This window comes from Cyanistes caeruleus, chromosome 1, assembly GCF_971803275.1.
Source record: "Cyanistes caeruleus chromosome 1, bCyaCae1.hap1.1, whole genome shotgun sequence".
Lineage (NCBI taxonomy): Eukaryota > Metazoa > Chordata > Aves > Passeriformes > Paridae > Cyanistes > Cyanistes caeruleus.
The window spans coordinates 25,168,113-25,182,169 of NC_141701.1; the positions used below are offsets into that span (position 1 = coordinate 25,168,113).

The 14,057-nt window shown below is 38.2% G+C and overlaps 1 protein-coding gene across 7 annotated transcripts in view; it reads left to right on the plus strand.

Annotated features, from left to right (window-relative positions):
* The window catches only part of RUNX1T1 (RUNX1 partner transcriptional co-repressor 1), a 112,646-nt gene that overhangs the window by 33,012 nt on the left and 65,577 nt on the right, over positions 1-14,057 (plus strand). Inside the window, exon 1 of one of the 7 annotated variants that reach the window (XM_023920779.2) lies at positions 2,981-3,067. The exons of the other annotated variants lie outside the window; for them this stretch is intronic. Within the exon in view, the coding sequence (XP_023776547.1) occupies positions 3,061-3,067 (7 nt within the window). The 5' untranslated portion in view covers positions 2,981-3,060. Of the gene's footprint in view, positions 1-2,980; positions 3,068-14,057 lie in introns of those variants that run through there. 7 annotated transcript variants of the gene reach the window in all.

Genomic DNA, 14,057 nt, shown 5'->3' on the forward strand with positions numbered 1-14,057 from the left:
CTACCTCATATCATCGGCTGCATAAAAATCCTTCTTCGTCCCCTTCAAATACAAGACTATGGATACTGGTTTGCTTTCTCTATCCATTTTCAAACTAAGGACTCCTAGAGGATGATTTAAAATTATTTTGTAAAGCATTTTGAGTGATCATCAAAGAAGGAGCTGGTGACCACCAGGATGATGTAACGTAATGTGCACCATAAAGAAACTGGCCCTGGGTTGTCTTGTGGATTTTTCATTGTCTTTGTATCTCTTTCATTTTGGCAGTACCCTGACTCTTGTGTGATGCATCAGAACTGTTCTGTGTTAAAACCACTGTCTTTCTTTTCTTGGTGGAGAATAAAACAATTTTACAGAATGGGCTGTCCACTTTTGCTTGGCCTGCTAAAATTTTAGACTGGGTGCAAGAACTTCTAGGGCGTGCTTCAGGTGACTGCATTAGAAATGGGGGTGGGGAAAGCAAATTAATTTCCTCAGATACTTTTTCATGGAAGAACTGCCAAATGGGTTGCAGACTGCCTCAGTGTATTAAATAATGAGAGGGGAAAACTGTTCATGCAGCTGGCTGCTTGAGAAAATGCTGAAGTAGTCTCAGATGCACAGGCATTCTGTTAGCCCCTTCCATGAACAGACTTCTAGGTGAGAATCTCCAGGGATCCAGGTTTTGTTGACGTGGATCAATTTAAGTGGCAATTACTGTAGTCAGATAACAGCTTAAAAAGGCTTTTTACACACAGAAAAAGGATGCATAATCGCACAGCATATGGAAGTTCAATTTCGTGAGCCATGGTCTGTGGATTTACAATGTATTGATATTAAGACCTTCTTTTAAGAGTGAATATTGTTCAGTTTTATTAAAGTGCGTCATACCATTGACACGTTACTTTCTACTCTGAAGCTGATTCAGGCTGCATCTATGTTGATGAAAGGTTGCATTTCCAACTGTGAAAATGTTTTTCTTTTCATGTAGAGCATTACAAAAGAAAAACAATGTAGCAAATACAATAGTAACTGACTGGTTTTAAATAGTGCATCAAATAATAAAACCAAAAGGACAGTAAAGTCTTTAAAGGCCTTGTTGGCGCAGACTTCACTTGTCTCCATTTCCCTTGCTTCTCTCCCTTTGCCCCTCCATTTTCCCTCCCTTCATGAAAGTGGTCAGGTAAACGTTTTCATGTTTTGGTTTTCATGTTTCTCTTGGGCTCTCTGACACTCAAAAATCCATTATAGAGAACTTCATTACAATAGATGTCTGATGAAGTGAAGAAAAAATCTACCTCAACTGGTAGACACATTAGATTGTTAGTGCTGGGCTGTTTATTGAGCAGGGGAGCTGCTTCTTTTCTTCTTGATTAGTCTTGGATTTGACATTCTGTGTTTGGGATTTCTCTCCTATTTAAATGAAACTTAAGGATTCCACTTAGATTGTGTTAGAAAGATATAATAGAAATATCAGTAAATTAAATGATTCATTTTCTTTAAGTGAGAAATATTCATGAGTTCAGTCTGGACATTAGGAGGGACTGTTATTTTCTACTTAATTTTGCATGTATGTCCTTTTCCTAAACAGATCTTTATCAGGCTCTGGTAGCTAGAGGAAGGAAGAGGAAGGCCTAAAAGCAGAGTTGTTTCTGCATAATAGAGGCAGAAGATGGCATAACGCAAATCAGGGGGGTGCATAAATAAGTACACGAGGATAGACCTTACACTGAGAAGATCTGACTGAGGATTGTTGCCTTTCCATAAAGGTTTGAATGTATAATTCAAAGGCAAAGTCAGAACCAAGACCTACATGCTAGTTGCTGGAGAAATGGCTCGTTACTAAAGCACTTTTCAAGTGGTGAATGGGAGCAGAGTTTTAAAAAGGATGGTATTTTTTCTTGTGCCTAGAATTTTGTGCAAAGCTCTATGTGCTACAGAAGGCATGCGAGTCAAGCGTATGCTTCTTCTAAGAGGCAAAGATGTTTTACAAAGGACTAAAGAGGGACTGCTGAGAAGAAAATAGCCAGCTTTAGATAAAGCACTATAACAAAGACTTGTAGTTTTATGTATCATGGTGTCCATTAAAGCTTAATAGGGAAGAGTGAATTGAACCTAGCCAGGCATACCTTATTCATGTGAAGGATAAACATTTAAGGGGTTCACAAAATCAGAAATTGGGAGGACATGATTGTTTAGCTTTTGAAAAAGCTGTACAGGGAAGATTTTGTTTTCATCCCCCATGGATCACTATGCAAGGTAAAGGAGAGTAAGCTGCAAATGTTTGGAACATATCAATGGAAGAATCCCAGGGGGTTAAAAGCACCATAGTAAAATGTAAGTGGTCTGCTTTCTAAGTGTGTTCTATTTTACACATACTACTGTGGATCTGAGAGAGGGAGTGATTTTGATACTCTGTTCCCTATGGTAAAGGGGAATAATAATGTCTTAAGTGTGGGGAGCGGGGGGGATTCTCTTGTATATTCTTGTGCACGTTTTGAATTTCCAGCTAAATAAACAAATGTAATCTTATGGAGTGCAAAATTATGGCTGTTAAAATAAAGAATGATTTTTTTCCACGTTTGGAGGAGAGCTGATTCAAAGTGATGCTTTTTCTTTAATTGTTGTCAGCAGAGGAAAGGGTTAACTTCTAAAGAAAAAATGAATAATTCAGTGTTTGGCTTATCACTCTGCATTTTAGTTTCTATTCTTTGGTCATCTGGAACTTGGTGTGAAAGGTAGAGTAAAAGGAGTCAGCTGAGGGGAGCCGGGGTTGTGATAATTTGCACACACATCCCTGTCATTGTTCTGCCTGAAGAGACAGGGCTGGGTTCAAGGCCACATGTGCTCCTGTCATCATTCACATTTCTGCTCCAAGTGCAATACAGAGTGTCAGCTCTCCATCTGTCTTTGCCTGGCAAACGCACGCGCCCAGCATCCTGCCTCCAGCTACGCTGCCACAGCCAGTTCTGATGGCCCTCCTCGCTTCTCTCTGTTCATTCCAGAACAGGAGGCACTGAGCCCTAAATAAGCTTGCTTTTAGGAGAGAGCCATTTACAGTGTGGTATATTTTATCCAAGGATGCCTGGTGAGTTGAAATTATTGCAGCTTTTTCGGTTCTAAATGAGGAAACGCTAATCGTTTTTTTGATAGTATATTTTCCCTCTCTTTTTCTTTTCTCTTTTAATATAGAGGGCGATTTGCAAGCTGATACGGGTACGGAGCGATCGCGGATGCTAATTCTGTTGTGTATGTGTTTGGGGGAGGGGAATTTGTGCAAGTGAACTGCTAGAGATGATACTTACAGCAGGACTGGATGTTTCAATGAAAAGAGATAGAAATAGCAGAAAGTCATCAGCTTTGTGGGTGCAGGTCTCTGCACGGGGGCTCAATTTTAGCAAAGAGAAATACAGCTTCAGGCTGGATTTCACGACTGTCAGCTGCACCTTGAATCTGCAAACATTTGATCGCTGGAGATCATTCACAGCGTTTACCCATCAGCTGAAATTATCTCTGTGAAAAGCTGTTTATGTTGGAGAAGTGAGGGAGATTTATAAAACAGATTATTCCAGCCTTGTCCTAAATCATAGTCCTTCACTGTCACCAGGCAAATCACTGAAATATGTTGATTCAAAATAAAACAATAAAAAAATCTGCTGAATTAGAGGAATTGCTGTGGAGCTGGGAGTTATAATAGGTCGGTTTCCTCATGAAAATATTACCCTTGGATCTTACAATCACTTGTCTTATTTATAAGTATTATTGCCAATAAAAACGCATCTATGCAGGGTGATTTGTCTGAGGGGTTTTGCGAGATGCTTGACCATGACTGAGTAGATTGAATTTGGTGTGTTTTGTTTGTGTTTTTTTTCCCCCTTTGGTAAGGACTGGAGAAAGCCATGTGCCTGATTATAACAGCTTGTGTTCTGGATAAAAAAATGACGGGGCTAGAGATCCTACAGCTGGCTGGTTCTTGTGGATTATTTGGGTAGGACAGGCAGAAGAGGCTATGCTTGATCACAGAGTCTGTACACCTCGCAGATGGTGTTTTGAAACAGTATCTGCCAGTTTACTGCAGCCACAGTTGCATGTAGGTATTGCCAGTTGTTGGAAGAATGTTTTCCTTTTAGGATTTTTGTATACGGTCATACCCTACTGCTGGTATGCTTGCTGATCCTGTGATTGTAACAAGAAAGTGGGCTCTGTTTGCTCAAAGCACAAGGTTAAGAGGATTTATATGGTTGAAATATGGGCAAATTAATTTGCATAGATAACAACTGAGGACTATGAAAGGTCAATTTAACCCTTTAAACATCAAATCTGATTTGCATGCATTGCATTCCTGGGAATGTGGTCTTCATTAGAAATACAATGGTAATTCATAAATAAGGAAAGCTGTACATTGTGCATCATTTTCATCCACTGATGTTTCCCTTATGTTTGTGTGAAACTCATCTTCTTATGTTTACTATTTCTGTGTTTTATCAAGATATTTAAGTGTACTAAAATGACACAATCTTATCAGTTTTGATCCTTGTGTGCATTATTCAGGGCTATTGGCAAACTGTTGGAATGCCTGGAGTGGACGTTTTTGAAAACCTATTAAGCTTTTGGCATTTAAATTACTTAATCTACCTGCTGGTTAAAATTTCATGCATCTTTAATCAAAATGGCATGTGCCACACTCAAGTATGTATACCCTTATCAATACTCGTTAAGCTTTACCATTAAATAAATCTTTTATTTGCAGCATTCTCTTAAAGAAGCAGCAAGCAAGAAGTGTGTTTTAATGTCAGCTCTGAGTGTTAGAAAACCTTGCACTTGGATACAGAGAATACACTAACAGCTGTGACTGGGAGCATGTGCCAGAATGGAGATACTTGAACAGATCTGACACTTGGCTATTTTTGACACCCATCTGCACTTTTTTACTCTCCTCTAGGATGAACTGCCTCTCAATCTGTTCACGGCATATTTTAGCCCTTTAATATTGTGGTGTTGTGTTTTTTCAAATGGGCATTATTAGCCATCTGGGGCAGATTTTGTATTTTAAAAGTAAGCACATTATGTACAGGAGATTAAAAGGATGTGTATTTTTATGTAATCTGATATTATGTCAGTGCCTTTTGTGTATGTGTGAAGTCTTGATTTCAGAACCATCCCTTTAGTGATTCTGACATCTGAAGTCCTTCTTTTGGGGAAAAACAGGAAGTAATAAAGACGGGTTCTGGTTTATGTGTGGTGATAACAATTACACAAACTAAATTTGCCCTTCAAAGACGAAATGCTCGCACTGTTATAATTGCGACTGGGCGCTCACCTCCTCGCTCTCCTGTCGGGGCAAAGCAAAGCGACAGCAGTGGGGCTGGCTAATGAAGCGCTGTAAAAGCCATTCAGACTTCTGTGAAGGCACTGCTGCAACTCTGAGAAAAGTCTCTAGAAAGATAATCCTGTTAACATGCAGCTTGCCGTAACCAAGTTAACCATTTTGTCATTCTGTGTAGTGAACTCTAGGAAGCGTTTATCTCTAAGTAATTGTTCCTGGGGGAACAGTGTTCAAATCTAATACCATACACCGGTTTCTCTGATTACTGTGAATGTGGTGGTTGGTTTCTTTTTCTTTTTTTTTTTCTTTTTTTCTTTCTTTTTTTTTTTTTTTTTACTGTTTATTCCAGACTTTATTTATGAAACATTACAAATCTATCAGTCATTTTATAGTACTTTCAAAGAACAGATGTTGGCCTACAAAATGCTTTATTATTGCCCATGGCAGTATTCAGCATGGTTTCCTTAAAAGGACAATCAGTGATCACAGTCATTGTAGCCCAGAAATAATGCTGCTCTTTCAGAAGATGGCCTGGTATTAGGTCAGACCACCCTTTCTTTACTTCTGCTCTCCAGATGTGGCTGCAACTATTTTTTTTTAAAGTTCATGTTTCAAAAAAAAATGGGTTTGTTTTCAAAATCTGGTTTTACTTAAGATATCTCCATCCTGGAGTGCATTTCATAAATTGCCCACATATTTTTCTTAGCAGAGAACTTAACTGGCTGTAATTTTTAACACATGGCCACATCATGTGATATTTTCAAAACATTTGCACATAGCTTTAAGAAGGTCCCGGCAGAAATGATCCATCATCTCACAGCCAGCCCATTTCTTAACAGCATATCTGCATTTTCCATTTAGCAGAGCTATATATTATTAGCTTACATTTTGGGTAGTAAAACAGTGTATTGCTGATTGTAAAACATGGACTTTATTATCTGCTGAAAATTGATTTGGCATTTATAGCCACTGTGTACTAGAGTGGCTTTCTGGTTTTAACATTAGTGCTTGCAAGTGATGATTTGTTTAAAGAACAGAAACAAAATTGCCATGGACATAACTGTTAGTGTCCTAGTAACTGAACATTTGGATTATCCACCTGTTTTTTAAATACATGTGTCTAAATGGTGTTACACAGCAGAAGTGTCCTAACAGTCCATTAACCGACTTGTTCTGTTCTAAGTTGCAGTTGCTGTGCTGTTATATTAGGAAGACTGTGTCTTACAAAACAAGTTTCCTGCCAAATAAGGAAAATACGTCTGGAAATACTTAAGTCTGAGTGTTAACTTTGCATCATTATTCCAATCATCCTACATAATGACTTTATCTTCAGGTTTCAGCTACGAGTGAAAAGCTCTTTCCTTAAGAAGACCGTGGGTCACTAGGTTCTTCAGATACATAAGATAGGGTTGGGAGGTGACATGTGATGACTTGCTTTTCACAGTATTAAAGTTTCTTCGTCTTTTATGGTAGTAATAAATTCCAAAGTCTGCATAACATTATTGCTCTTATTTTCAACCCATGGGGCTGTGAACTGCCTCATGCTACACATGAATGGAAAGTAACTAACACATCATGGAATGCAGATCATGCTGCAGGAATGAATATATATGAATATATATATATATATTATTTTTTTTTCTTTTTTTTCTAATCAGGGTCTCAAACACTCTTTTCCTGAGAAGATTGAAAGCTTTATAGCTCAGGCCCTTAGCTAAAGAACGGCCAAGTTAGTTCCTCAGGACAGGTACTTCCTTGTTGTTTAGCACCAGGATATTTAGCACCAATCACATCTTGATTTGAAGATTTTGGACTCCACACTCACATATTTAAGGCATGATCATCAATCATAGCTTGAAAATCAATGTGATCTGTGTGTATATGATTTGAAAAGACCACTTGAATTTTGCATAAAATGAAATTGTATTATATGCTAGTTTAAAGTCCATACAAAGAAATTGATACATTTAAGAGTAGAGGACCTGGTCCTTTTTTTTCAGGACATGTACATATACCTCTACCAGTTTTCTAGTTTATTTGCTTCATCCTTGCTTCTCTCAAGTGTGTACATCAAGGATAACACTACCAAAAAATCAGCTGAAGCTTGGTATTTTGCTTCCAGGTCACAAAACAACTTGTGCACTTAAAGCAGTAGCTGCCTTCCAAATCCAAAGTGCTGTGCCTCTTAACTCTCCTCATTCCTGGGTGCATCACTGTTACAGCTTTAAAGTTTCCTGAGCATGTCAAGTTGCATCTGTGTATGGCAGGGTTTCCTTCGGTATTGATAGAGTTAAGCAGCCCAATATCTTTTTGGAGTTGAAGCATTTCTGTGTCTTGAGTTGTTCACACAGCTGTATCTGGTAGGTAGTCTCAGAGGAAGCCCAGTGCATATTTAGAAATGTTGGTCTCTTCACATGTAGGCTTACTTTTTGTTCACAGAAATGGGTATGGTGTAAAATGGAGCATAGAGCCAGCAATGCTAAGGCAAGTAGGGATTAAATTGGGAAAAACAGAGGGCACAGCAGTGCTTAGATTTTCACTTACACACAGAGGCAGTCTAGCCATATTGACCCACTTGGCAAGGCTTGTTTCTTTCAATATCCTGCTATGCTAAGTCCATGTTCATGCAGTTCCTCTGTGAAGCTGGTGAGGTCCTTGCCACATTGTACCATTCTATCTATATTCACTAGCTCAACTCTCCAGCAGCTCAGCCATCTCTGCACTGAGTTCCATTTTTGTGATGTACATTTGTACTTTTTGCCTCATGTACATGAGAGTCACCAGATGAAGAGCGGGGCAAGTGCAGGAGCCGCCTTCCCCTTGCTGTTGTTGATCTTGAGTCGCGTTCCGCCCTAACGTTTCTTGTTCAGTTCTTGGGTGGGACTTTGGAGATTTCTCCCATAAACTGCTAATGGGCAGTAGCTTTCCCCACTGCTCAGGGAATATGTTCCAGACCTGAGAGCGAGCAAGCAGAAGGAGGATTTGAATTTGTGTGTTTCACTTCCAGAGTGAGGCTTCCACTTCAAAATCTTGCAAAAAAATTTCAAAGCTCGCTCTTCCATCTTGCCTAGCTGTGTCTTATACAAACCAGTTCTACTTGCCAAGCTTGTGAAGGCAAGTATATGGACAATTTTTCTGGAGGAGAGAGTAATGCTGTGGACTCCAGGTCTCCAAGTCATTGAGGCAGGAATTTTCCTGTTGGTAAGCTGTAGGCAGTTGCTAGTTAAATATAATTAACTTTGTATAATCTTTTTGTCTTGAGCTGTCTATCTACAACTAATGGGAGGGTGTAGAGAAGATGGATGAAGCAAAATTCTTCTCAAGGTGCACAGTGGTAAAAAGATGAGAGGCAAAAGGCATGAGTAATAGACTATGATAAAACCCAAGTAGATACCAGGAAAAGAAGTTTTCACCATAATGATGGTCAGACATTAAAACTGTTTTTTCAGAGAAGTACTGATATTTTCATTATTGAAGATCCTGTATTGGACAAACCCTTGCAACCTGATCTAAACTTCACATGCTTTAAGACAGAAGGGCATAGACTGTCTAATCTCCTAGGGTCACTTCAGCTTGCCTAATGATTCTTCATTCTGCTGGATCTGGACACCTGGTCTGAGGTGCCTGAGACCTGTGCTCTGTAGAGGAGAGCAGAGCAGCCTCTGGCACCTCCTTCTGTGTTGCGTTTCAGGGGAAATTTCAGCAGTGTTGGTCTTCAGACACTCAAAGAGATTCATTAAATTTGCTCTGAAACTATTATTTGATATGTAGCTTTGTGAATGGACTTCATGTGCTGGTAGAAGAGTAGAATTGTCAGGCTCAACCCTGATTCAAAGGGCTGCACCTCCTTCCTCTGGCAGCTCATGGAGCTCTGCTTCCATATACCAGAGCTGAATTTATTTCTCACTGCTGGTTTTTATATTGTTTTATTTTTATTTTTTCTCTACTAGTAATTCCTTCTTTACTGCAAGTTATAGGCAGAGTGTGGAGAAAGAGCCTCATTGTGAGCTTTAACTGCAGAACAGGTTGAGACAACAACTTGCTGGAGGCCTTGGGATTTGAGAGGAGACACTTCAACTGAGGGTTCACAGACCTCTTAGTTTTGTCCCTGTGCTGCAGCACACCACCTGTTAGTAATGTTCTTGCAGCTGGTTTAAAGAAGTTCTAAAAATTCTAAAAGTCTCCTTCCCAAATTCTTATGGCATGGAGCTAGAGCTTTACTTGAGCTTTTTCATAATGTTGTGTAATAAGCTGTAGATTTATTTCTGTTTCTTACTCTTGGGATCTGGTAATCTTGTGAAATTTTCATGAGGAAAAATTACCTGGTAGGACCCACACATCTGAGTTTATTAAAACTATCCAGCCAGATATTTAGGTATCAGCATGGATAAATGTTCTGGATCTATGCCTGCAACGTAACTGCACTTTTAAACAGGCACAAAGTGTAAGTCAAAGGTGGCAGGAAATCTTTCTGAAGTTCAAAAGGAAATACCATCAGCAGTGGACACAGTTATTAGGAGTTCTGCTCATATGGTTCTCATTCCTTATGGACATCCCTTTGGAAGCAGACTGTTACAAGCTCTGTTATTTTTATGTTATTTTTGCATGTTGGCAATACTGACCTGACAAAGACCAGAAGAAATGTGGAAATAGAAGAGTGAAAGGAATTGGTATTGATTACCTCCTGGAGAGAAGCTGAGGATTAAGGAAGAAAAATGTATTTTGGTAAATCTTCAAGTGTACTGCAAATTCAGGCAGATCTGGTGTAGGGTCAGGGCAATATCATTCTTCGTTTAAAAATGGGAGTTGGTATATTGAGCTGAGATTTGAGTAAATGGCATTTGCAAATGCTTAATTAACTGCAGTGAAGTTTGAAATGATGATTCAAGAAGCAGCAGGAACATGTTTTACCTTTCAAAGTCCATCGCCCTTTCCAGCTTATCACTACATCGTTTCTGGGGTTTAAGGTACTACTCTGTCTTCAGTAAGTAATTTGGAAAGCATATCTAAAATTTAACTTGGTACACTTTCAGTTCTAATGCTTTACTGGAATTTTCTTCATATGCTTATAATCCTCTTCTCCAAGGCCTGGGAGCTTTCCTATCTCCAGTGCAGTGTATCTCCAGCGCAGAATCTTGTAGTTCTCCCTTTCTCTCTGATTCTGCTAGTGAAGCTGAGTTCAGTGTCTTACTGTCTCTTGTTTGGAACCACATTCTGCTAAAGGAGTAATCTCCCAGTTAGGGATACAGGGCCTTTCCCCTTCCTTCTTTCAGATCTCTCCTTAATGTGTATTTTGTGAGTCATGCAAGCACGCATGACTCAAATACTCTTCCTGCCACAAGATTGCAGTTTGGAAAATGTGTGCACTCGCATCATAGGAAAATGCAGCCATAATTTGATTCTTGCTTTCTAAACTGTGCATTCCAAATATATTCTGGTGGCCCTTTTAAGCCATAGCAATAAGCATTTGTACACACAGCCTTGAGTTTTCATTGTAGCTGTTTTATAATCCAAATGAATGCCATCTACATAGACTTTCCTATATGTGACTTCTTCATATCATTACTTGAATTTTTAAGAGATTCTTTATTTTTTAAGGGATTTTGTGCCTTGCAGAGCACCAGCCACATCTTCCGTGGTTAGCAAATACAAATTAACATTTATTGTTTTAATTTTATTTTTCCAGTCTATTTCACCACATAATAGTCGACTGTGTAATTATATCTGCTAATTTGCACACACTTATTTGTATTCTCTTTAGGAGAAAGTTTGTCTAACTGAAATTTAGAAGAGGTCATTTTCTGTGACAGCGTTACTGTTACTACTTTTTTTTTGCCTGGAACCGTGCTAGATACACTATTTTGGACATTTTAGACTATAAACACTTCAGTGTACAAAAATAGTCTTTTAAAAACAGGGATATGCAATGATCTTAATCTTTTTTAGAAAGTATTGGGATTTCTGTCAGTTTTGGAAGTGAAATCCTGAGTGCAACACAGGGACCTTGAAACACAGTAAAGAAAGCGGAAAGATGCTCTTTAAAGCAACAGTGGTTATGTTTGTAAAAGAATGGGTGTAATTAGATATCCAGCAAGGTCATATGGCACTGTCATTTAATAGCTTTGAAAGTTATCGGTTTTCTTCTTGGAAACTGGTTTGTGACAGAGTTTACTGCCTCTTGGGATTGGTGTTTTTAGTTTTCATTTTTCCACTGACAGGGGGAGGACAACTGAGTTTCTAGAATTCAAGTGGACCACATTCGTTGAGTTCATCCTTCTATGGCACTACATTTTCAGGATTCTATTTAGGGTCCTGAAAGAGAGTTTCCATCAATCTCATCCATGTCAGATCTTAGAGGAAATGTAAATTACTTAATTAAAATCAATATTTGATTATTTTACTCTGAGCTCAGCATTTGACCGCATTGTATCTTCAGAAATAAAAGCAAAGTCCTTTGAAATTTTTAAAGGGGATCTGTGCAGTAAGGGGTGTATATCTTTCTTTTCTGAATTCCTATTAGCCAAGATGAGCACTTCATTGTCCCCTTGAAAATAGAGAAGTGAGATGGTGGCTTCTTTGAGAATACTATCTGTGTTTCTCATGTTAAATTTTTAAAGTATTTTGAAGAATGCTTATCTTTTTTCGTTAATTTACTTGCATCTCTCTTTACATCATTCTCTGGTTGTAAAAGCAAAAGTATTTGGGTTTTCTACATTTATTGAGTCTGCTGCACAAGCGATGAAACTGTACCTGAAACTTTGATTGAGAGATTGGTATGAAAGCAGAGTCTAAAGAGCACGTATACTAAGTTCTCTGCCTGGAAAGCCAGTGTTACAGCCTTTCTTTGCCCTTTTCAGACTCCTCTACATAGGCAGAACCACATTTTGGGTTTGATTTGCATGGTTGTTTGCCGGCTCAGCAGCTAGTTTTCTTCCTGTGACATGTCAATTGGTAGAGTAGTAATTTCCAATTCCTTTCATTTTGAGCAAGGCAAGTAATGGTATTTAATCTTCAGACACCAGCAGAAACAGAATGCTTTCATTTATGCTTCCTTAAAGGTTTTGCTTCAAACTGCTTTTGAGTCTGTAAAAGCTCCAAAGGTAAAAATACTACCTAAATTTAAAGTATCGACCTGCATCTCTCTGTAGAGCCACAAGAGAAATAAATTATATACTCTTTCCGTAGTTAACTTCTGTATTCTCTCAGAAAGAGCTCTGTGGATGCAACTGAGTAGCTTGTGTTTTCTTGAAGGAATACAGAAAATCATGATGCCTTGATTTCATCCTGACAGCCGCAGATATGATTGCATGGTTTTGTCTGGGGCATTGGTTCAAGACAGTCTTGAAATAATCAGTGTCTATTGCTTAATCACCAGGAATGCTTAATAGTTTTGTCACAAGTGTTTTTCTTATTGGAGGCTGTAAGTGTTTTCACTGTCTTGCCACACTAGATATAGAATAGATGCCTTGATGTATTACCCAATGGGGATTCTGGTGCAGAAATTGATGCTTACTGAATCAGAATCAAAAGGGTTTCTTTGTGGTTTTTTTTTTTTTTATTTTATTTGTTTTTGGGGTGTTTGTTTGTTTGCTTGGGTTTTTGTTCGGTTTTTTTTGGGGGGGGATTGTTTGATTTGGGTTTTTTTGTTTGTTTTCTTTGCTTTTTGGTCTCCTTTAGTCATTACAGTAAAGCTGCTTGGTTTTAAATATGTCTGCTTACAGGTGTGGGTATGTGCACATTGTTGCATGCAATTGCTAGCTTTTGGAGAGCTTTTCAACACAAAATACTGTGATGATGCAGCTGTTCTGATATTGTTCTTGAAAACAGCTGATGGTGGATCTGATGCTGGAAGCTGATCAGTAGCTAGCATATATCATCATCTTCTGATCCAAACTGGTTCCTCTGGGAGTCAGCTCTACTGTTTCAGTGTGTTGTAATTAAATTGAGTGCTGTTAAGGTGTCAGAAATTACTTTATAACACAGGATAATGAACTTAAATAGACTTATTTGCACAATGCAAATCATAGTTTAGCAAATTACCCTTAAAGGCTATATATAAAGAAAAAAAAAGTCACCCAATATTCAGTAGGAAAAGAAAGAGGAAAAAATTGGTCTGATTTCTGGACTGATACTCAGTCCTTAAGACATCGTTTCAAAAGCCTTTTTGGACTTAATAGATGCTAGAATAATGCCTGTTATTTCTGAATAACAGTCATAACATGCTTAGTTTGAAGGAAAAAGGTAATTATTTAGTTAGGATTGTCTATATGGTTGGAAATCCCTGTCAACCAGCCTTTTAATAGTCAAAAAAATATTTCTAATACATGCAACAGATAACTTCTGTATCTAGGTCTTACATGATTTTGAGCAACGTTCATCCCCAGAAGTTTGTGTGAATTGTGAATACTCAGCATCTTGTAGAATTAGACTATATTTATGAGAAGGCTAATGTTGTTAGGAAAACAATAAATTTACATGCATAGTGAGAGCTGTTTGTAAATCAGCAGGTGGTTTCTAAAATATCAGAAAATGGCAAAATGTTTACTGATGTGATGTCTCTCTGAAAAAACAAACCTGTTTAAAAATACTTGAACATTCAAACTTCAAATGCTTAAAGCTGATTTGCTTTTCTTCAGCCATCTCTGGTCTTTCTTGTGTTTTGAATCCACAGGCTCTTAATTTTTAGTCTTGAGGATCTTATTTTGCATTCTGAAGAGCACAATAACAGGAAAAGAAAAATAAAATAATTTTC